Source organism: Eubalaena glacialis, chromosome 7 (assembly GCF_028564815.1).
Source record: "Eubalaena glacialis isolate mEubGla1 chromosome 7, mEubGla1.1.hap2.+ XY, whole genome shotgun sequence".
In the NCBI taxonomy this organism is placed as follows: Eukaryota; Metazoa; Chordata; class Mammalia; order Artiodactyla; family Balaenidae; genus Eubalaena; species Eubalaena glacialis.
The window spans coordinates 73139185-73161207 of NC_083722.1; the positions used below are offsets into that span (position 1 = coordinate 73139185).

The 22023-nt window shown below is 54.9% G+C and overlaps 3 protein-coding genes across 3 annotated transcripts; all 3 read left to right on the plus strand.

The window, feature by feature from the left end:
- The first annotated feature begins 1298 nt into the window (after positions 1 to 1298).
- LOC133094688 (cathelicidin-1-like) lies at positions 1299 to 5081 on the plus strand. Its single transcript, XM_061195343.1, has 5 exons — positions 1299 to 1612; positions 2993 to 3381; positions 4013 to 4120; positions 4263 to 4334; positions 4926 to 5081. Exons 1-5 carry the CDS (start codon positions 1516 to 1518, stop codon positions 5013 to 5015), a joined length of 756 nt encoding a protein of 251 aa, XP_061051326.1. The 5' UTR covers positions 1299 to 1515; the 3' UTR covers positions 5016 to 5081.
- A 1436-nt stretch (positions 5082 to 6517) lies between these two features.
- On the plus strand, positions 6518 to 10300 carry LOC133094689 (cathelicidin-1-like). Its single transcript, XM_061195344.1, has 5 exons — positions 6518 to 6831; positions 8212 to 8600; positions 9232 to 9339; positions 9482 to 9553; positions 10145 to 10300. Exons 1-5 carry the CDS (start codon positions 6735 to 6737, stop codon positions 10232 to 10234), a joined length of 756 nt encoding a protein of 251 aa, XP_061051327.1. The 5' UTR covers positions 6518 to 6734; the 3' UTR covers positions 10235 to 10300.
- Positions 10301 to 11738: 1438 nt separating this feature from the next.
- LOC133094690 (cathelicidin-1-like) lies at positions 11739 to 15521 on the plus strand. The gene is made up of 5 exons (XM_061195345.1): positions 11739 to 12052; positions 13433 to 13821; positions 14453 to 14560; positions 14703 to 14774; positions 15366 to 15521. The coding sequence occupies exons 1-5, from the start codon at positions 11956 to 11958 to the stop codon at positions 15453 to 15455; spliced, it is 756 nt and encodes a 251-aa protein (XP_061051328.1). The 5' UTR covers positions 11739 to 11955; the 3' UTR covers positions 15456 to 15521.
- The last annotated feature ends 6502 nt before the right edge of the window (positions 15522 to 22023 follow it).

The following is a 22023-nucleotide window of genomic DNA, read 5'->3' on the forward strand; positions in this document are numbered from 1 at the left end:
GTATGTGTGTATGTATGTATGTGTGTATGTGTGTGTGTGTGTGTGTGTGTGTGTGTGTGTGTGATCACTCCTGTAAACACAGTCATGGGGGACGCCCCTGTTCCTTCCAGGCGGGCATGGGGAGAGACAGCAGGACCAAGAGGTCCAGCACAGCGTCTCCATTCTCGGGTCCCTCCCGTGCCCTTCACACGCCTCTGCCCTCCTCCTCCAACCCCCAGTAGGGACTTAAGGAGACCTGCTCTGTGTGCAGTGCTGGTGGGGATGCTGTCCCTGCTCACATGGAGGTGACAGTCCGGAGGGGCCAGGCATTTGTTAAACACTCACAGAGACGCAGTTCAGTCTCAGGGCTAAGCCTACAGGTACAATGGCCATGAGTCTCATGGGCAGGAAGGATGGCCGGGAGGAGCAAAGGAGAGAGGAGACGCAGGATCAGGGCTCATACCTGAGTTTGTTGGGGTGAAGGTTGCATGAGGATTTCTCAAGGACCAGAAGTGGAGTCAGGGGCAACCTGCCTGGGACAAGGGCTGTTGTGTCTTTCCTGAGAAGACCTCCGCTCTGACAGGCTGTGAGGACTAAACCAAGAAAGCCAGATGCTGGAGGAAGGGAAGGCTCTCCCCCCACCACAGGAGGTGCTGTCTGAGGACCTGGCAGGGGACCCTCCTAAGGATTCAGGGAAGGACGAGAAAGGGGACTTCAGTCTGAAGAATGAACAAATGCAAAGGCGCAGAGGCAGGAGAGCACAGCGAGGATTTCAGGGTTACCAGACAGCAGTAACAATGTGTATTGCCAACTATTTTGTACTGGAATTACCTCCTCTTCTTCCTTTGACTTGGGGAAAGGATACAGTTTGACCAAGAGACCACTGGGGCAACACCTGGACTGGGAAACCAGGCTGCACAGAACCCAGCTCTCCTTCCTTCTCCAAGGCTGAGTGCTCAACCAGCGCCATCCATCCAGGTTGCCACCTTCTGAGGTGCCCTGGCCATGCCCCCAAGAGTCCTGCAGGCCGGCTGAGTCCAGGAGCTACCCCAGGCCTCACAACTACATGGTCATTCCTCCAGAAAACTGTACAAGAATCTCCTTCTTGGCCTGTGGCCCCTCTATTGCTTTAGCCCATGATCTTTCCGGCTGTGTTCTCACCACCTCCCACACTGGCCCCCCCAGCCTGGTGTCTCATCCACAGCACTGGACAGGGAGCCACTGGGGGTCAAATCAGAAGAGACTTCCTGAGGCTGTGGGAGCCAAGAGGAGGAGGTGCCATTTCTGGTTGGAGGTCAGGGAAGCCTTCCCCAGGCGGAAGGGCAGGGCAAGCAGAGGGATCAGGCGCAGAGACGGGGAAGAGCAGGGGGCTCAGCGCTGTCTGCGTGGTTGCGGTGGATGGGGCAGCCTGACACCTGAGGCCTGCAGGGCAGGGGCTGAGGGCAGCAGGGAGCATCAAGACCCAGACCCTGACGCCCCTGCCTCAAGGCAGCGGGGGAAATGGCCACATCAGTGCTTGGCATGAGCCCCTAGACAATGGTGTGGAGGGCGGACAGTGGTCTGGGGAGAGCCTGGAACCAGAGAAGGCGGAGTCTGGAGGCTGTGGCTACGCTTGAGAGGAGAGAAGACGGCGGTAGGAGCTGGGCCGGGCTGGTGGGAGGCCAGAGGGAGTGTCCTCAGGAGGAAGAAGGAGCAGGTGGGGCTCCCAGGCTTTCAGCTCAGGGCTCCTGCGGCGGCACCCAGCCAACAGCAGCCAACAGCCCAGTGCGGACAACCAGGGGCACTCATGGGAGTCTTGAGCTCAGAGATACAGACCAGTGATGTGTGTCCTTGATAACTGGTATCTTGAGAAGGGGTTTGCCCAGGAATGTGTGAGGACTGGGAGGAGAAGCAGCCCGGATGCACCTGTGCCAGCCCTGCCTCTTAGGAGGAGGGTCCTTGGAGGAGACCGAGCAGGAGCCACGGGGGAGGCAGGAGGGAACCCAGGAGAGTTGCATCAGGGGAGAATCGGTCAGTTTCTGGAGGAAAGAGGGGCTCCACTGCCTGTGATGATAAAGATAAGGCTTGAGGGACTTCCCTGGTGATGCAGTGGTTAAGTATCCGCCTGCCAATGCAGGGGACACGGGTTCGATCCCTGGCCCGTGAAGATCCCACATGCCACGGAGCAACTAATCCGCGCACCACAATTACTGAGCCTGCGCTCTAGAGCCCGCGAGCCACAACTACTGAGCCCAGGCGCCGCAACTACTGAAGCCAGTGTGCCTAGAGCCCGTGCTCCGCAACAAGAGAAGCCACCGCAATGAGAAATGCGCGCACCGCAACGAAGAGTAGCCCCCGCTCGCCACAACTAGAGAAAGCCCACACGCAGCAACGAAGACCCACTGCAGCCATAAATAAATAAAATTAAAAAAAAAAAAAGATAAGGCTTGAGCATGGCCTCCAGATTCAGGGAGGGCTGTCCAGTTGCAGTGACCTTCAGGGTGAGACAGAGCAAAGAAGTGTGGTCAGGGTGTAGATGACCCTTTCTCAGGCTTGGCTGGGGAGAAGCCAGGGCAATAGGCCACGTTTGGTAGGGTTGAGGGAGAGGAAATTTTTTGGCTGAGAAAGCAGTGGAGAAGAATCAAGGAGAGGGGACAAATGGAGCTCACTGTCTGAGTGCTGAGCGCAGAGAAAAGGATGGTGTGGGCTTTGTGTCTGCCTAGGGATTGGCTGGGTGTGTAAGTCCTTAGCTGTGAGTGGTACTGTCAACCACTCATCAAATGTTAATTGACTGCCTACTGGGTGCCAGGGAGTGCCTAGAACTGGAGATTCAGTAGAGAATACACTTTGTCACCCTGATTCCTGAGGAGGCCAGAGTGTGGAGGCAGAGGGGACGTAAGACAAAGCCTGGTCCTCCCTTTCCTGGAGGACTCAACGCTCTTGAGCAACCCTGCCTATGACACTCCCCATGGGCCCCAGGAGAGGCCAAGATGTTGTCAGGGAGATGGAGAAACCATTTCTTCACCTTCCACAGGAGGCTTCCCTCGCCCACTGCCCAGCAATCCCGTGAGGCAACAGCAGGGGCTGAGGCAAGTCCAGCTCACAGCCGGGGGGGAGATCAGGGATGGGGCAGGTCAGGAAGATGCGTGGTTGGGCCATTGCATCAGGCCCAGGAGGAGCATAAAGGAGGGTCCTGTATGCTGGGAGGAGGCCGACTTGGGGATCATGGAGACCCAGAGGGCCAGCCTTGCCCTGGGGCGGTGGCCACTGTGGCTACTACTGCTGGGACTAGTGGTGCCCTCGGCCAGCGCCCAGACCCTCAGCTACAGGGAGGCCGTGATTCGTGCTTTGGATCAGCTCAACGAGCGGTCCTCAGAAGCTAATCTCTACCGCCTCCTGGAGCTGGACCTGCCTCCCAAGACCGTGAGTCAGGAGGGGCCTGGGGAGGGGGCCGTCTCCCACTAGTCTTGGCCACGCTGTCACCGCCTCTGCTCCGGCTGTACCTTCTGTCAGTAAGACACTTCTCCCTCTAGGTGGGCTCCCACCTCTTCCAGGAAACCTTCCCAGAGCTGGGTCCCCTCCCAGCATGAGAGCTTCCTGCCTTAGCATCTCTACTGTGGGAACAGGCGCCCTGTACACCCTGTTCGGGCTTAAGGGGCTTCTGGGACCTCCACGGATGGAGGGGGGGTCCTTGGCTCTGTGATGTGACTTCCTGGCTTTAGTCCCCTCTGCTCCTCGTTGTCTCCGTACCAGGGAGGGCTCTGCTCAGCCTGGAGGTTCTAGTGATGAGGCCTCTCAGGCGACCCCTGACTTCCCTCAGCCCCTCAGAGGTGCAGATGGTCTCATCAGAGCTGGTGTGAGATCCGCTCCTGCTCTCTGTGTGCCCGTGAGGCCTGGAACGGGCTCTGTCCCTTCCCCCGTGCACCCAGCACCAAGCCCAGGGCCAGGCACACAGAACAGCTGGAGAGGCTGCCGTCTAGGTGGGGGCAGGGAGACAGATCAGACAAGGAAGCATGAGCCTGAGCCCAGTCTCCCCACATTGATCCTTGACCAGGACGGGGACCCGGACACCCCAAAGCCTGTGAGCTTCACAGTGAAGGAGACCGTGTGCCCCAGGACGACCCAGCAGTCCCCGGAGCAGTGTGACTTCAAGGAGAATGGGGTGAGGCTGGGGGCTGGGGGCACTGGCGGATGCTTCCCAGGGATCTGAACTGAGGGCTTTGGGGAAGATTTCCAGCCCCTGGGGTGAGGCTGGGAGGTTATGGGCTGGGGGTTCCAGTTTGACCTCGAGCCTCCCCTTCCAGCTGGTGAAACAGTGTGTGGGGACAGTCACCCTGAACCAGGTCAGGGGTAACTTCGACATCACCTGTAATAAGGTAAGTGGCCCCTCCGTGCTGCAGGGGCTGCTGGGGGTGGGTAGTGGAACGTCCTTTGGACCAATTACCTGCTGCCCCTTCGAGGGCAGAGAAAGGCCCTCCTACCTGGCCCCTCCCTCACCCAAGCCCCAGGCCTCCAGGACTGGCTCTGCCATCCCTTAGAGCAGTGGTTCTCTAAGTGGGGTCCCACCCGGAAACTTGACAGAAAGGCAGATTCCCAGGCCCCACTCAGACCTCCTGAATCAGACTCTGGGCTGGGGCCCAGCCATTTGTATTTTCACAAGGCCTCCGGCAGATTATGACTGCTGAATTTGAGTGGCACTGACTAGAGCTTTCATCCCCTGCTGTCATCCTGCTTTGCTGGGATGGGCTTGTGACCCTGGAAAGCCCCTTGCCTTCTGTGGGCCTCAGTTTTCTCTTCCGCCTGTATGTGTCGGGATTCACCACAAGCTCCACAGGTCACAGCCAGAGGGTGAACTGGGGCCCCAAGGATCCTGGTGTGGCCCTGGAAAAGGGAAGTCCAGGTGGGGAGGGGTCTTGTGTTGATGCTGGTCCAGTACCAAGAGCAACCTGTTTCTTCCTGGTTCACAGGCCCAGAGTGTCAGGATTACAAAGCTACCATGGGCGCCACCACAGCCGACGCGAATATGTCGCGTAATAGTGATGAGAGTGTGCAGATAATCAGCACATCAAGGCTTTGCATCAGGAGCCCGAGAAGAGTCCTAATTGTATGCTTATTCTGGCTCAGGCTACTGCACTCTGAAAAATAAATTCTTGTGAAATCAGTATCCTCCAGACTTCAGTTTCACTCGTCTCCCCTCCTCCCACTTACCAAGATTGAATCCTTAACTCTGGGATGCCACGTGTGTGTGTGTGTGTATGTGTGTGTGTATGTGTGTATGTATGTATGTGTGTATGTGTGTGTGTGTGTGTGTGTGTGTGTGTGTGATCACTCCTGTAAACACAGTCATGGGGGACGCCCCTGTTCCTTCCAGGCGGGCATGGGGAGAGACAGCAGGACCAAGAGGTCCAGCACAGCGTCTCCATTCTCGGGTCCCTCCCGTGCCCTTCACACGCCTCTGCCCTCCTCCTCCAACCCCCAGTAGGGACTTAAGGAGACCTGCTCTGTGTGCAGTGCTGGTGGGGATGCTGTCCCTGCTCACATGGAGGTGACAGTCCGGAGGGGCCAGGCATTTGTTAAACACTCACAGAGACGCAGTTCAGTCTCAGGGCTAAGCCTACAGGTACAATGGCCATGAGTCTCATGGGCAGGAAGGATGGCCGGGAGGAGCAAAGGAGAGAGGAGACGCAGGATCAGGGCTCATACCTGAGTTTGTTGGGGTGAAGGTTGCATGAGGATTTCTCAAGGACCAGAAGTGGAGTCAGGGGCAACCTGCCTGGGACAAGGGCTGTTGTGTCTTTCCTGAGAAGACCTCCGCTCTGACAGGCTGTGAGGACTAAACCAAGAAAGCCAGATGCTGGAGGAAGGGAAGGCTCTCCCCCCACCACAGGAGGTGCTGTCTGAGGACCTGGCAGGGGACCCTCCTAAGGATTCAGGGAAGGACGAGAAAGGGGACTTCAGTCTGAAGAATGAACAAATGCAAAGGCGCAGAGGCAGGAGAGCACAGCGAGGATTTCAGGGTTACCAGACAGCAGTAACAATGTGTATTGCCAACTATTTTGTACTGGAATTACCTCCTCTTCTTCCTTTGACTTGGGGAAAGGATACAGTTTGACCAAGAGACCACTGGGGCAACACCTGGACTGGGAAACCAGGCTGCCCAGAACCCAGCTCTCCTTCCTTCTCCAAGGCTGAGTGCTCAACCAGCGCCATCCATCCAGGTTGCCACCTTCTGAGGTGCCCTGGCCATGCCCCCAAGAGTCCCGCAGGCCGGCTGAGTCCAGGAGCTACCCCAGGCCTCACAACTACATGGTCATTCCTCCAGAAAACTGTACAAGAATCTCCTTCTTGGCCTGTGGCCCCTCTATTGCTTTAGCCCATGATCTTTCCGGCTGTGTTCTCACCACCTCCCACACTGGCCCCCCCAGCCTGGTGTCTCATCCACAGCACTGGACAGGGAGCCACTGGGGGTCAAATCAGAAGAGACTTCCTGAGGCTGTGGGAGCCAAGAGGAGGAGGTGCCATTTCTGGTTGGAGGTCAGGGAAGCCTTCCCCAGGCGGAAGGGCAGGGCAAGCAGAGGGATCAGGCGCAGAGACGGGGAAGAGCAGGGGGCTCAGCGCTGTCTGCGTGGTTGCGGTGGATGGGGCAGCCTGACACCTGAGGCCTGCAGGGCAGGGGCTGAGGGCAGCAGGGAGCATCAAGACCCAGACCCTGACGCCCCTGCCTCAAGGCAGCGGGGGAAATGGCCACATCAGTGCTTGGCATGAGCCCCTAGACAATGGTGTGGAGGGCGGACAGTGGTCTGGGGAGAGCCTGGAACCAGAGAAGGCGGAGTCTGGAGGCTGTGGCTACGCTTGAGAGGAGAGAAGACGGCGGTAGGAGCTGGGCCGGGCTGGTGGGAGGCCAGAGGGAGTGTCCTCAGGAGGAAGAAGGAGCAGGTGGGGCTCCCAGGCTTTCAGCTCAGGGCTCCTGCGGCGGCACCCAGCCAACAGCAGCCAACAGCCCAGTGCGGACAACCAGGGGCACTCATGGGAGTCTTGAGCTCAGAGATACAGACCAGTGATGTGTGTCCTTGATAACTGGTATCTTGAGAAGGGGTTTGCCCAGGAATGTGTGAGGACTGGGAGGAGAAGCAGCCCGGATGCACCTGTGCCAGCCCTGCCTCTTAGGAGGAGGGTCCTTGGAGGAGACCGAGCAGGAGCCACGGGGGAGGCAGGAGGGAACCCAGGAGAGTTGCATCAGGGGAGAATCGGTCAGTTTCTGGAGGAAAGAGGGGCTCCACTGCCTGTGATGATAAAGATAAGGCTTGAGGGACTTCCCTGGTGATGCAGTGGTTAAGTATCCGCCTGCCAATGCAGGGGACACGGGTTCGATCCCTGGCCCGTGAAGATCCCACATGCCACGGAGCAACTAATCCGCGCACCACAATTACTGAGCCTGCGCTCTAGAGCCCGCGAGCCACAACTACTGAGCCCAGGCGCCGCAACTACTGAAGCCAGTGTGCCTAGAGCCCGTGCTCCGCAACAAGAGAAGCCACCGCAATGAGAAATGCGCGCACCGCAACGAAGAGTAGCCCCCGCTCGCCACAACTAGAGAAAGCCCACACGCAGCAACGAAGACCCACTGCAGCCATAAATAAATAAAATTAAAAAAAAAAAAAGATAAGGCTTGAGCATGGCCTCCAGATTCAGGGAGGGCTGTCCAGTTGCAGTGACCTTCAGGGTGAGACAGAGCAAAGAAGTGTGGTCAGGGTGTAGATGACCCTTTCTCAGGCTTGGCTGGGGAGAAGCCAGGGCAATAGGCCACGTTTGGTAGGGTTGAGGGAGAGGAAATTTTTTGGCTGAGAAAGCAGTGGAGAAGAATCAAGGAGAGGGGACAAATGGAGCTCACTGTCTGAGTGCTGAGCGCAGAGAAAAGGATGGTGTGGGCTTTGTGTCTGCCTAGGGATTGGCTGGGTGTGTAAGTCCTTAGCTGTGAGTGGTACTGTCAACCACTCATCAAATGTTAATTGACTGCCTACTGGGTGCCAGGGAGTGCCTAGAACTGGAGATTCAGTAGAGAATACACTTTGTCACCCTGATTCCTGAGGAGGCCAGAGTGTGGAGGCAGAGGGGACGTAAGACAAAGCCTGGTCCTCCCTTTCCTGGAGGACTCAACGCTCTTGAGCAACCCTGCCTATGACACTCCCCATGGGCCCCAGGAGAGGCCAAGATGTTGTCAGGGAGATGGAGAAACCATTTCTTCACCTTCCACAGGAGGCTTCCCTCGCCCACTGCCCAGCAATCCCGTGAGGCAACAGCAGGGGCTGAGGCAAGTCCAGCTCACAGCCGGGGGGGAGATCAGGGATGGGGCAGGTCAGGAAGATGCGTGGTTGGGCCATTGCATCAGGCCCAGGAGGAGCATAAAGGAGGGTCCTGTATGCTGGGAGGAGGCCGACTTGGGGATCATGGAGACCCAGAGGGCCAGCCTTGCCCTGGGGCGGTGGCCACTGTGGCTACTACTGCTGGGACTAGTGGTGCCCTCGGCCAGCGCCCAGACCCTCAGCTACAGGGAGGCCGTGATTCGTGCTTTGGATCAGCTCAACGAGCGGTCCTCAGAAGCTAATCTCTACCGCCTCCTGGAGCTGGACCTGCCTCCCAAGACCGTGAGTCAGGAGGGGCCTGGGGAGGGGGCCGTCTCCCACTAGTCTTGGCCACGCTGTCACCGCCTCTGCTCCGGCTGTACCTTCTGTCAGTAAGACACTTCTCCCTCTAGGTGGGCTCCCACCTCTTCCAGGAAACCTTCCCAGAGCTGGGTCCCCTCCCAGCATGAGAGCTTCCTGCCTTAGCATCTCTACTGTGGGAACAGGCGCCCTGTACACCCTGTTCGGGCTTAAGGGGCTTCTGGGACCTCCACGGATGGAGGGGGGGTCCTTGGCTCTGTGATGTGACTTCCTGGCTTTAGTCCCCTCTGCTCCTCGTTGTCTCCGTACCAGGGAGGGCTCTGCTCAGCCTGGAGGTTCTAGTGATGAGGCCTCTCAGGCGACCCCTGACTTCCCTCAGCCCCTCAGAGGTGCAGATGGTCTCATCAGAGCTGGTGTGAGATCCGCTCCTGCTCTCTGTGTGCCCGTGAGGCCTGGAACGGGCTCTGTCCCTTCCCCCGTGCACCCAGCACCAAGCCCAGGGCCAGGCACACAGAACAGCTGGAGAGGCTGCCGTCTAGGTGGGGGCAGGGAGACAGATCAGACAAGGAAGCATGAGCCTGAGCCCAGTCTCCCCACATTGATCCTTGACCAGGACGGGGACCCGGACACCCCAAAGCCTGTGAGCTTCACAGTGAAGGAGACCGTGTGCCCCAGGACGACCCAGCAGTCCCCGGAGCAGTGTGACTTCAAGGAGAATGGGGTGAGGCTGGGGGCTGGGGGCACTGGCGGATGCTTCCCAGGGATCTGAACTGAGGGCTTTGGGGAAGATTTCCAGCCCCTGGGGTGAGGCTGGGAGGTTATGGGCTGGGGGTTCCAGTTTGACCTCGAGCCTCCCCTTCCAGCTGGTGAAACAGTGTGTGGGGACAGTCACCCTGAACCAGGTCAGGGGTAACTTCGACATCACCTGTAATAAGGTAAGTGGCCCCTCCGTGCTGCAGGGGCTGCTGGGGGTGGGTAGTGGAACGTCCTTTGGACCAATTACCTGCTGCCCCTTCGAGGGCAGAGAAAGGCCCTCCTACCTGGCCCCTCCCTCACCCAAGCCCCAGGCCTCCAGGACTGGCTCTGCCATCCCTTAGAGCAGTGGTTCTCTAAGTGGGGTCCCACCCGGAAACTTGACAGAAAGGCAGATTCCCAGGCCCCACTCAGACCTCCTGAATCAGACTCTGGGCTGGGGCCCAGCCATTTGTATTTTCACAAGGCCTCCGGCAGATTATGACTGCTGAATTTGAGTGGCACTGACTAGAGCTTTCATCCCCTGCTGTCATCCTGCTTTGCTGGGATGGGCTTGTGACCCTGGAAAGCCCCTTGCCTTCTGTGGGCCTCAGTTTTCTCTTCCGCCTGTATGTGTCGGGATTCACCACAAGCTCCACAGGTCACAGCCAGAGGGTGAACTGGGGCCCCAAGGATCCTGGTGTGGCCCTGGAAAAGGGAAGTCCAGGTGGGGAGGGGTCTTGTGTTGATGCTGGTCCAGTACCAAGAGCAACCTGTTTCTTCCTGGTTCACAGGCCCAGAGTGTCAGGATTACAAAGCTACCATGGGCGCCACCACAGCCGACGCGAATATGTCGCGTAATAGTGATGAGAGTGTGCAGATAATCAGCACATCAAGGCTTTGCATCAGGAGCCCGAGAAGAGTCCTAATTGTATGCTTATTCTGGCTCAGGCTACTGCACTCTGAAAAATAAATTCTTGTGAAATCAGTATCCTCCAGACTTCAGTTTCACTCGTCTCCCCTCCTCCCACTTACCAAGATTGAATCCTTAACTCTGGGATGCCACGTGTGTGTGTGTGTGTATGTGTGTGTGTATGTGTGTATGTATGTATGTGTGTATGTGTGTGTGTGTGTGTGTGTGTGTGTGTGTGTGATCACTCCTGTAAACACAGTCATGGGGGACGCCCCTGTTCCTTCCAGGCGGGCATGGGGAGAGACAGCAGGACCAAGAGGTCCAGCACAGCGTCTCCATTCTCGGGTCCCTCCCGTGCCCTTCACACGCCTCTGCCCTCCTCCTCCAACCCCCAGTAGGGACTTAAGGAGACCTGCTCTGTGTGCAGTGCTGGTGGGGATGCTGTCCCTGCTCACATGGAGGTGACAGTCCGGAGGGGCCAGGCATTTGTTAAACACTCACAGAGACGCAGTTCAGTCTCAGGGCTAAGCCTACAGGTACAATGGCCATGAGTCTCATGGGCAGGAAGGATGGCCGGGAGGAGCAAAGGAGAGAGGAGACGCAGGATCAGGGCTCATACCTGAGTTTGTTGGGGTGAAGGTTGCATGAGGATTTCTCAAGGACCAGAAGTGGAGTCAGGGGCAACCTGCCTGGGACAAGGGCTGTTGTGTCTTTCCTGAGAAGACCTCCGCTCTGACAGGCTGTGAGGACTAAACCAAGAAAGCCAGATGCTGGAGGAAGGGAAGGCTCTCCCCCCACCACAGGAGGTGCTGTCTGAGGACCTGGCAGGGGACCCTCCTAAGGATTCAGGGAAGGACGAGAAAGGGGACTTCAGTCTGAAGAATGAACAAATGCAAAGGCGCAGAGGCAAGAGAGCACAGCGAGGATTTCAGGGTTACCAGACAGCAGTAACAATGTGTATTGCCAACTATTTTGTACTGGAATTACCTCCTCTTCTTCCTTTGACTTGGGGAAAGGATACAGTTTGACCAAGAGACCACTGGGGCAACACCTGGACTGGGAAACCAGGCTGCCCAGAACCCAGCTCTCCTTCCTTCTCCAAGGCTGAGTGCTCAACCAGCGCCATCCATCCAGGTTGCCACCTTCTGAGGTGCCCTGGCCATGCCCCCAAGAGTCCCGCAGGCCGGCTGAGTCCAGGAGCTACCCCAGGCCTCACAACTACATGGTCATTCCTCCAGAAAACTGTACAAGAATCTCCTTCTTGGCCTGTGGCCCCTCTATTGCTTTAGCCCATGATCTTTCCGGCTGTGTTCTCACCACCTCCCACACTGGCCCCCCCAGCCTGGTGTCTCATCCACAGCACTGGACAGGGAGCCACTGGGGGTCAAATCAGAAGAGACTTCCTGAGGCTGTGGGAGCCAAGAGGAGGAGGTGCCATTTCTGGTTGGAGGTCAGGGAAGCCTTCCCCAGGCGGAAGGGCAGGGCAAGCAGAGGGATCAGGCGCAGAGACGGGGAAGAGCAGGGGGCTCAGCGCTGTCTGCGTGGTTGCGGTGGATGGGGCAGCCTGACACCTGAGGCCTGCAGGGCAGGGGCTGAGGGCAGCAGGGAGCATCAAGACCCAGACCCTGACGCCCCTGCCTCAAGGCAGCGGGGGAAATGGCCACATCAGTGCTTGGCATGAGCCCCTAGACAATGGTGTGGAGGGCGGACAGTGGTCTGGGGAGAGCCTGGAACCAGAGAAGGCGGAGTCTGGAGGCTGTGGCTACGCTTGAGAGGAGAGAAGACGGCGGTAGGAGCTGGGCCGGGCTGGTGGGAGGCCAGAGGGAGTGTCCTCAGGAGGAAGAAGGAGCAGGTGGGGCTCCCAGGCTTTCAGCTCAGGGCTCCTGCGGCGGCACCCAGCCAACAGCAGCCAACAGCCCAGTGCGGACAACCAGGGGCACTCATGGGAGTCTTGAGCTCAGAGATACAGACCAGTGATGTGTGTCCTTGATAACTGGTATCTTGAGAAGGGGTTTGCCCAGGAATGTGTGAGGACTGGGAGGAGAAGCAGCCCGGATGCACCTGTGCCAGCCCTGCCTCTTAGGAGGAGGGTCCTTGGAGGAGACCGAGCAGGAGCCACGGGGGAGGCAGGAGGGAACCCAGGAGAGTTGCATCAGGGGAGAATCGGTCAGTTTCTGGAGGAAAGAGGGGCTCCACTGCCTGTGATGATAAAGATAAGGCTTGAGGGACTTCCCTGGTGATGCAGTGGTTAAGTATCCGCCTGCCAATGCAGGGGACACGGGTTCGATCCCTGGCCCGTGAAGATCCCACATGCCACAGAGCAACTAATCCGCGCACCACAATTACTGAGCCTGCGCTCTAGAGCCCGCGAGCCACAACTACTGAGCCCAGGCGCCGCAACTACTGAAGCCAGTGTGCCTAGAGCCCGTGCTCCGCAACAAGAGAAGCCACCGCAATGAGAAATGCGCGCACCGCAACGAAGAGTAGCCCCCGCTCGCCACAACTAGAGAAAGCCCACACGCAGCAACGAAGACCCACTGCAGCCATAAATAAATAAAATTAAAAAAAAAAAAAGATAAGGCTTGAGCATGGCCTCCAGATTCAGGGAGGGCTGTCCAGTTGCAGTGACCTTCAGGGTGAGACAGAGCAAAGAAGTGTGGTCAGGGTGTAGATGACCCTTTCTCAGGCTTGGCTGGGGAGAAGCCAGGGCAATAGGCCACGTTTGGTAGGGTTGAGGGAGAGGAAATTTTTTGGCTGAGAAAGCAGTGGAGAAGAATCAAGGAGAGGGGACAAATGGAGCTCACTGTCTGAGTGCTGAGCGCAGAGAAAAGGATGGTGTGGGCTTTGTGTCTGCCTAGGGATTGGCTGGGTGTGTAAGTCCTTAGCTGTGAGTGGTACTGTCAACCACTCATCAAATGTTAATTGACTGCCTACTGGGTGCCAGGGAGTGCCTAGAACTGGAGATTCAGTAGAGAATACACTTTGTCACCCTGATTCCTGAGGAGGCCAGAGTGTGGAGGCAGAGGGGACGTAAGACAAAGCCTGGTCCTCCCTTTCCTGGAGGACTCAACGCTCTTGAGCAACCCTGCCTATGACACTCCCCATGGGCCCCAGGAGAGGCCAAGATGTTGTCAGGGAGATGGAGAAACCATTTCTTCACCTTCCACAGGAGGCTTCCCTCGCCCACTGCCCAGCAATCCCGTGAGGCAACAGCAGGGGCTGAGGCAAGTCCAGCTCACAGCCGGGGGGGAGATCAGGGATGGGGCAGGTCAGGAAGATGCGTGGTTGGGCCATTGCATCAGGCCCAGGAGGAGCATAAAGGAGGGTCCTGTATGCTGGGAGGAGGCCGACTTGGGGATCATGGAGACCCAGAGGGCCAGCCTTGCCCTGGGGCGGTGGCCACTGTGGCTACTACTGCTGGGACTAGTGGTGCCCTCGGCCAGCGCCCAGACCCTCAGCTACAGGGAGGCCGTGATTCGTGCTTTGGATCAGCTCAACGAGCGGTCCTCAGAAGCTAATCTCTACCGCCTCCTGGAGCTGGACCTGCCTCCCAAGACCGTGAGTCAGGAGGGGCCTGGGGAGGGGGCCGTCTCCCACTAGTCTTGGCCACGCTGTCACCGCCTCTGCTCCGGCTGTACCTTCTGTCAGTAAGACACTTCTCCCTCTAGGTGGGCTCCCACCTTTTCCAGGAAACCTTCCCAGAGCTGGGTCCCCTCCCAGCATGAGAGCTTCCTGCCTTAGCATCTCTACTGTGGGAACAGGCGCCCTGTACACCCTGTTCGGGCTTAAGGGGCTTCTGGGACCTCCACGGATGGAGGGGGGGTCCTTGGCTCTGTGATGTGACTTCCTGGCTTTAGTCCCCTCTGCTCCTCGTTGTCTCCGTACCAGGGAGGGCTCTGCTCAGCCTGGAGGTTCTAGTGATGAGGCCTCTCAGGCGACCCCTGACTTCCCTCAGCCCCTCAGAGGTGCAGATGGTCTCATCAGAGCTGGTGTGAGATCCGCTCCTGCTCTCTGTGTGCCCGTGAGGCCTGGAACGGGCTCTGTCCCTTCCCCCGTGCACCCAGCACCAAGCCCAGGGCCAGGCACACAGAACAGCTGGAGAGGCTGCCGTCTAGGTGGGGGCAGGGAGACAGATCAGACAAGGAAGCATGAGCCTGAGCCCAGTCTCCCCACATTGATCCTTGACCAGGACGGGGACCCGGACACCCCAAAGCCTGTGAGCTTCACAGTGAAGGAGACCGTGTGCCCCAGGACGACCCAGCAGTCCCCGGAGCAGTGTGACTTCAAGGAGAATGGGGTGAGGCTGGGGGCTGGGGGCACTGGCGGATGCTTCCCAGGGATCTGAACTGAGGGCTTTGGGGAAGATTTCCAGCCCCTGGGGTGAGGCTGGGAGGTTATGGGCTGGGGGTTCCAGTTTGACCTCGAGCCTCCCCTTCCAGCTGGTGAAACAGTGTGTGGGGACAGTCACCCTGAACCAGGTCAGGGGTAACTTCGACATCACCTGTAATAAGGTAAGTGGCCCCTCTGTGCTGCAGGGGCTGCTGGGGGTGGGTAGTGGAACGTCCTTTGGACCAATTACCTGCTGCCCCTTCGAGGGCAGAGAAAGGCCCTCCTACCTGGCCCCTCCCTCACCCAAGCCCCAGGCCTCCAGGACTGGCTCTGCCATCCCTTAGAGCAGTGGTTCTCTAAGTGGGGTCCCACCCGGAAACTTGACAGAAAGGCAGATTCCCAGGCCCCACTCAGACCTCCTGAATCAGACTCTGGGCTGGGGCCCAGCCATTTGTATTTTCACAAGGCCTCCGGCAGATTATGACTGCTGAATTTGAGTGGCACTGACTAGAGCTTTCATCCCCTGCTGTCATCCTGCTTTGCTGGGATGGGCTTGTGACCCTGGAAAGCCCCTTGCCTTCTGTGGGCCTCAGTTTTCTCTTCCGCCTGTATGTGTCAGGATTCACCACAAGCTCCACAGGTCACAGCCAGAGGGTGAACTGGGGCCCCAAGGATCCTGGTGTGGCCCTGGAAAAGGGAAGTCCAGGTGGGGAGGGGTCTTGTGTTGATGCTGGTCCAGTACCAAGAGCAACCTGTTTCTTCCTGGTTCACAGGCCCAGAGTGTCAGGATTACAAAGCTACCATGGGCGCCACCACAGCCGACGCGAATATGTCGCGTAATAGTGATGAGAGTGTGCAGATAATCAGCACATCAAGGCTTTGCATCAGGAGCCCGAGAAGAGTCCTAATTGTATGCTTATTCTGGCTCAGGCTACTGCACTCTGAAAAATAAATTCTTGTGAAATCAGTATCCTCCAGACTTCAGTTTCACTCGTCTCCCCTCCTCCCACTTACCAAGATTGAATCCTTAACTCTGGGATGCCACGTGTGTGTGTGTGTGTATGTGTGTGTGTATGTGTGTATGTATGTATGTGTGTATGTGTGTGTGTGTGTGTGTGTGTGTGTGTGATCACTCCTGTAAACACAGTCATGGGGGACGCCCCTGTTCCTTCCAGGCGGGCATGGGGAGAGACAGCAGGACCAAGAGGTCCAGCACAGCGTCTCCATTCTCGGGCCCCTCCCGTGCCCTTCACACGCCTCTGCCCTCCTCCTCCAACCCCCAGTAGGGACTTAAGGAGACCTGCTCTGTGTGCAGTGCTGGTGGGGATGCTGTCCCTGCTCACATGGAGGTGACAGTCCGGAGGGGCCAGGCATTTGTTAAACACTCACAGAGACGCAGTTCAGTCTCAGGGCTAAGCCTGCAGTTACAATGCCCATAACGTTTCGCTTCCCCTTGACAGTCGTAACTCTGGAAAAGCCTACCCCTCATGGCTTTTCCTCTGGCATTGAACACATCACTGTGGCCGTTTCTCAATGCCGTTCAAACAAAAAGCAACCGCACTCAGAGAAAGAGGGATCAGATTTGTGGTTACCAGAGTGTGGGTGGAGATTGGACGAAGGTTGTAAAAAGTACAAACTTTCAGTTATAGATACATAAGTACAGGGATGTAATGATGACTATAGTTAACACTGCTGTGTGGTATATTTGAAAGTTGTCAAGAGAGTAGATCCTAAGAGTTCTCATCACAAGTAAAAAAAACATTTTTTTTTCTTTTCGTATCTATAGAGATGATAGATGTTAATGAAACATTGTGGTAATCATTTCACAATATATGTAAGTCAAATCGTTATGCTGTACACCTTAAACTTATACAGTGCTGTATGCCAGTAATATCTCAATGAAACAGGAAAAAAGTACTTTTTAAGAGTGTAAAAGGATTATTGCAGCAAAAAGTTTGTGAACCGCTGCCCTAGAGAAACTCTCCATGGGTGTGCAAGGAGACATGCAGGATAATAGCCAATTGGAATATTGGCCTATTTTCACAATAGAACTCTTTTTTTTTTTTTTTTTTTTTTTTTTTGGCTGTGTTGGGTCTTCGTTTCTGTGCGAGGGTTTTCTGTAGTTGCGGCGAGCGGGGGTCACTCTTCATCGCGGTGCGCGGGCCTCTCACTATCGCGGCCTCTCTTGTTGCAGAGCACAGGCTCCGGACGCGCAGGCTCAGTAGTTGTGGCTCACGGGCCCAGTTGCCCCGCGGCATGTGGGATCTTCCCAGACCAGGGCTCGAACCCGTGTGCCCTGTATTGGCAGGCAGATTCTCAACCACTGCGCCACCAGGGAAGCCCATACAGCTGTGAACAAAAATGAACGGATTACCGTATATCATTAAAGAAACTGCAAAATGAGCTAGTAGATACGTTATAAGGTTATTTATAGAATGTTCAAAAGCATGGAAAGAAGACTACGTTTTGCTTATGGGTACCGGTGGTAAAAACAGAAAACGTGCCGGAGGAGAAATCAGCAGGTCAAGGCGATAATACAGTCTTTCTCCGACCCGCGAGGGTCGCTGTCTGTTCCGAAACTACGCTTCCCGGCAGGCCACGCGCTGCGCCGTGACGCACTTCCTGCAGACGCACGTCCTTCCCTTTGCACCGCCCGTGGCCAGGGGCGGGCTGTGAAAGCTTTTAGCGACTGGACGCACGGGGTGGTACTGCTGTTGCTGCCGCTTCGCCTACCCAGGCACAGATGTGGACCTCGCAGGAGCAATTCCGGCTTGGCAGCGGACGGTGAGTCGGGCGAGCTGGCGAAGTGCCAGGGCGAGAAGAGGGTGACCGCACCCCCTGTCTCCCTCCGGCGCTCCGACCTCAGGCGCCGGGCTGGCGTGGGCGGTATCCGAGGCTGAGGCTGGTCCTTCAGGAGGTGTGGAGGTGGAGGGTGCGCTCTGTGGGCTGTGCAGATCACCCTTCCCGACTGCTCGCCTTCCTTGTGGGTGGGGCGGGGTTTCCTCCCGTGGTGTCCAGTACCCTGTCCTCGTGGTTTGCAGCTACCTCTCCAAATCTCCCCGCCTCGACTTCCGCCGCGGGGGTCCCATTTGCGCTGTCCACTCCGGCAGCCGTTGGCTGCCAGTGACTATTGAACGCTTGAGGTGTGGCGAATGCTACTGAGGAACTGCATTCTTAATTTTACTTCCTGTTAATTAATATCTAACTGAATAATGAAGAAGTCTAAAACATTTTTCCATCAGACACAAGGTTATTGTTTTGCTAAGACTACACTTCCCTTTAATCCTTGAAAATTTAACGTCTTTTTGAGATGTGCTGTAAGTGTCAAATACACACCTGATTTCCAAGAGATGGTTGGGGGGATTTCCCTGGTGGTCCAGTGGGTAAGACTCCGCTCCCAATGCAGGGGACCCGGGTTGGATCCTTGGTCGGGGAACTAGATCCCACATGCATGCGGCGACTAAGAAGTCTGCATGCCGCGACTAAAGATGCCGCAACCAAGATCCCGCGTGCTGCAACCAAGATCCCGCGTGCTCCAACTAAGACCTGGCGCAGCCTAAATAAGTAAATAAAATAAATAAATATTTTTTAAAAAGAGAGAGATGGTTGGGAAAAAAGTATAAAATATTGATTGAAATGATAATATCTTAGATATGTTGGGTTAAATGTTATTAAAGGTAATTTCACTTTTTATTTTTATTTTTAAAAAGCTTTATTTATTTATTTATTTTTGGCTGCCGTTGGGTCTTCGCTGCTGCGCGCCGGGGCTTTCTCTAGTTGCGGGGAGTGGGGGTTACTCTTCATTGCGGTGCGGTGGCTTCTCCTGTTGCGGAGCACGGGCTCTAGCCGCGCGTGCTCAGTAGTTGTGGCTCACGGACCCTAGAGTACAGGCTCGGTAGTTGTGGCGCACGGGCTTAGTTACTCCGCGGCATGTGGGATCTTCCCGGATCAGGGATCAAACCCGTGTACCCTGCACTGGCAGGTGGATTCTTAACCACTGTGCCACCAGGGAAGTCCCGAATTTCACCTTTTAAAAAACTATTTGAGAAGGCTACTAGGGATTTTTTTTTTTTTTTTTTCTTGGCCGCACGGCGGGGCAATGCGGGATCTTAGGTCCCCGACCAGGGATCGAACCCATGCTCCGTGCAGTGGAAGCGCGGAGTCTTACCCACTGGACTGCCAGGGAAGTCCAGGAAATTTTAAATTACATATTTGGTTGGCACTGTAGCTCTCATATTGCTCTTGGATAGCGCTGCCCTGTGAGAAGGGATATTTTTGCATCTGGTAGAGCCTTCCTAGCCTCTTGGGGAAGGCTTCCTAGAGGAGCTGATGTGTCTGGAGGGCATTCTTACCCTGTCTTGTCTGAGGGGTCTGTATCTACCACACTGCATGTTTCTGTTGGAGGTTCCTGCAGAATGGCTTTTTCAGCCCCTTTTCCCTAGTCACCATGAGCCTTCCTGGGGTGGGTTGTGCTGTAGAGAGAAAAGTAAGGACATGATGGTGATTTGAGAGCATGAGATTGGAGGAGGATGCATCTCTCCCAACCAAATGTCTCCTGAGACTCATGTTTTCTTTTCTACCAAGGTGAAGAAGATTCTAATGGTTTTAGAAGACATGTTTACACTTTTAATAGATACTGAACTGCCATGTAGATGGTAGTTTGCTCCCACCAATTATTAAAGAGGCACTGTTTCCTCACTGAGTTGAGATGCCATATTTGCCACATACTATGATTAGATTGCCCTTTCTTCCACCCACCCATCCATCCATCCATCCATCCATTCATCCTTCCATCCTTCTTACTCTGCAATCTGAATTGTAGATATGACCAACCTGTGATTGACCTGTATCATGAGGGAGGGGGGAAAAACCTTAATTGCTTTTAGGCACTTAGATTTTTGGAGGTCACTTGTTGCCAGAGCATAACCTAGCTTATCAGTCAGATAGTGATCCTTTTCTCCATGTCAGTCTGAAAAGTCTGGCTTCTTCAGTGTGAATTATAGATGTCTGGTCACTCTGCATTTTCATTCAGTTGTTGGTTCGATAGGCATTTATTGAAGCAGTGATAAGTGAAGCTGCTCTGAAACCAGAAACTTAGATACTAGGCTTGGCGCTGCCACTTGGGAGTGATACAGTCTTGTGAGCCAGTGACCTAACTTCCCAGTTCTTGGCTCCCTCTTTTGTGAGATAGAGGTAGCAGCAGTATTTGTCATGAAGATTAATGAAGCAGTGGACTTAGCGCGGTGCCTGGTAAGTGGTACCTGCTTAATCAGTGTTAGCTACTGCTAGTGGTAGTTCTGGAAGAAGAGCTGTGTAGGATAAGTTATGCTGCAGTAATAAATGACCTCAAATCTCAATGGCAGTCTAACAACAGCAATCTAACTGGAATCCTATCTAACCCTTAGTGGATTAGCTTTGGCTCTTGGGTTAGCTTTGGCTCTACTTCGTGTCCTTTCGATCCATGACCAAGGGTGAAAGGGCAGACCCTATGTGGGCAAGGAGCACTGTGACAGAGGGAGAAGAGCAAGAGAGATGAAACCACACGGTGGCTCTTAAAGTTGCTGTTTAGAAGAGAGACATGTCATTTCCACTCACATTTCACTGGTGAGGCAAGTCACTTGTATGTGCCTGATGTCAGTGGGTGGGGAAGTGTAACTCGTTTGCAGAGAAGGAAAGCCAGTACTTGGGAATAGCACAATCCAGTCCGAGGAATTTACCCTAATTGCTAGGATTACAAAAATATCTGAAGAATTGTATTAAGCACTGTCAGGGACAGGTAGCTGGGGGAGTCCTGGAGAAAACAGGATAAGTCGGAAGAAGACTGTAAGAACATGAAGTTATATCTGGGGACTTTCTTTTTTCTGTTCCAGCTTTTATAGATTGGTGAGGACAAATTGGCATAGTCTCAGGGTCAGAGTTTCCCTTCAACTTCCTCTCTCCTAAAAAGTCATATTGAAGAACTTCCCTGGTGGTCCAGTGGTTAAGACTCTGTGCTTCCACTGCAGGGGTCATGGGTTTGATCCCTGGTCGGGGAACGAAGATCCTGCATGCCACGTGATGTGGCCTAAATAAATAAATAAATAAATAAATAGTCATATTGAAAAGAGTTCAATGTATGCATCCCCTTCTTTCTATTCTGTTTCATTACTCTATCTATTGCTGTACTACTGCTAAAGCACTTTTATTTACTATGGCTTGACAGTGTGTTGTCATATTTTAGAAGACAAGTCTTCTTAGTCTTTATTTTCATAATTTTCTTGACTATTCTTATATATTTTCTTTAAAGGAATTTTAGAATTATCTTGTCTAGAGCCATAAAAATTCTCTGTTGTGATTCTGACTGGTGTTGCATTGAGTTTGTTTAATTTGGAAGGAATTGATTGGCTTGCAGTATAATTCACCTTGTCCAGAAGCATGGTATGACTCTTCATCTACCTGCATATCCTATTATGATCTCCTGAATAAACTCACATTCTAGAAGGGAGATAGATGGAGAAACTTAAACGTAAACATGTAGTGTGGTGTGATTGAGAAGAGACCCAGGTTGGACATAAGAGGGAGTTACACCTCTGCCTGTGGCATTGGAGTATGAGTCAGGAAGGCTTACTGGAGCAGGAGAACCTGAGTGGTCACAAAGGGGCAGTAGTCAGCAGTGGACTGAGACTCTAGTCAAGGAGTCTGCAGCACTTCAGCTTCTGTAACAGCAGTTCCCTAACACTGCTTGCCTTTCTCTGGGCCATGTTGCTGGAGGTCTTTGACTCAGGTCTGTGGGGAGACAGATAATGCAAACTTCTGATGGGGTCATATGCCTTACAGATACCGGAATGGACGATAGACAGCTTCCCAGAAGACAGTGTAGGGCCTGGGGCTCTACCTAACTGATGGGACTTGGTTCAAAACTCAGTATTGTAGAAACTCCTTAGAGCACAGGGAATTGACTACAGCTGGAACCTAGACCAGCAGAGCCAGAAGCTGGGCATTGCATGCCCTGCACAGGGTCTGAGAATAGAAGCCCAGGTACTGTTCCGTCATGGCCATGGTATTACCTGCCGCTTCCATGAAGAGTTGGAGACGTGAGAGTAGTGGGGGTTGTTGAAGTCTCTGCCTTAAAAGAAATAGTATGCTAATCGTGGGGCTTATCCAAAGTGGCTGAGCTGTTTGGTGCTAGCAGCAACCTGATAATCCAGACCTTGGGCTGCTAGCTGAGGACCTGATCTCTTCCCCTCCCCTCTCCTCCTCTCCTGTTCCTTTAAGATGGCTGACAAAGGCCAAAGTGTGATGGGAAGAGGGGAGGGAGGCTGTGCCAAATGGTCCTGAGTGAGGTAACTGGCGGGAGCACGCAGTGCTCAGGTGGCTTTGAAGCTGGGCACTGCTGATGGAGGGGAGCCTCTGGCTGCTGTGTGGCTCCAGTAGGGGCCTTTCCCTCTCTGG

Excerpts from the sequence above, each read along its gene's own strand:
- LOC133094688 (XM_061195343.1), top strand. The coding sequence starts at position 1,516 with ATGGTGTGGAGGGCGGACAGTGGTCTGGGGAGAGCCTGGAACCAGAGA. Across the intron at positions 4,121-4,262 it reads GTGACTTCAAGGAGAATGGG|CTGGTGAAACAGTGTGTGGG; the intron begins GTGAGGCTGGGG and ends CTCCCCTTCCAG. Across the intron at positions 4,335-4,925 it reads TCGACATCACCTGTAATAAG|GCCCAGAGTGTCAGGATTAC; the intron begins GTAAGTGGCCCC and ends CCTGGTTCACAG.
- LOC133094689 (XM_061195344.1), top strand. The coding sequence starts at position 6,735 with ATGGTGTGGAGGGCGGACAGTGGTCTGGGGAGAGCCTGGAACCAGAGA. Across the intron at positions 8,601-9,231 it reads TGGACCTGCCTCCCAAGACC|GACGGGGACCCGGACACCCC; the intron begins GTGAGTCAGGAG and ends ATCCTTGACCAG. Across the intron at positions 9,554-10,144 it reads TCGACATCACCTGTAATAAG|GCCCAGAGTGTCAGGATTAC; the intron begins GTAAGTGGCCCC and ends CCTGGTTCACAG.
- LOC133094690 (XM_061195345.1), top strand. The coding sequence starts at position 11,956 with ATGGTGTGGAGGGCGGACAGTGGTCTGGGGAGAGCCTGGAACCAGAGA. Across the intron at positions 14,561-14,702 it reads GTGACTTCAAGGAGAATGGG|CTGGTGAAACAGTGTGTGGG; the intron begins GTGAGGCTGGGG and ends CTCCCCTTCCAG. Across the intron at positions 14,775-15,365 it reads TCGACATCACCTGTAATAAG|GCCCAGAGTGTCAGGATTAC; the intron begins GTAAGTGGCCCC and ends CCTGGTTCACAG.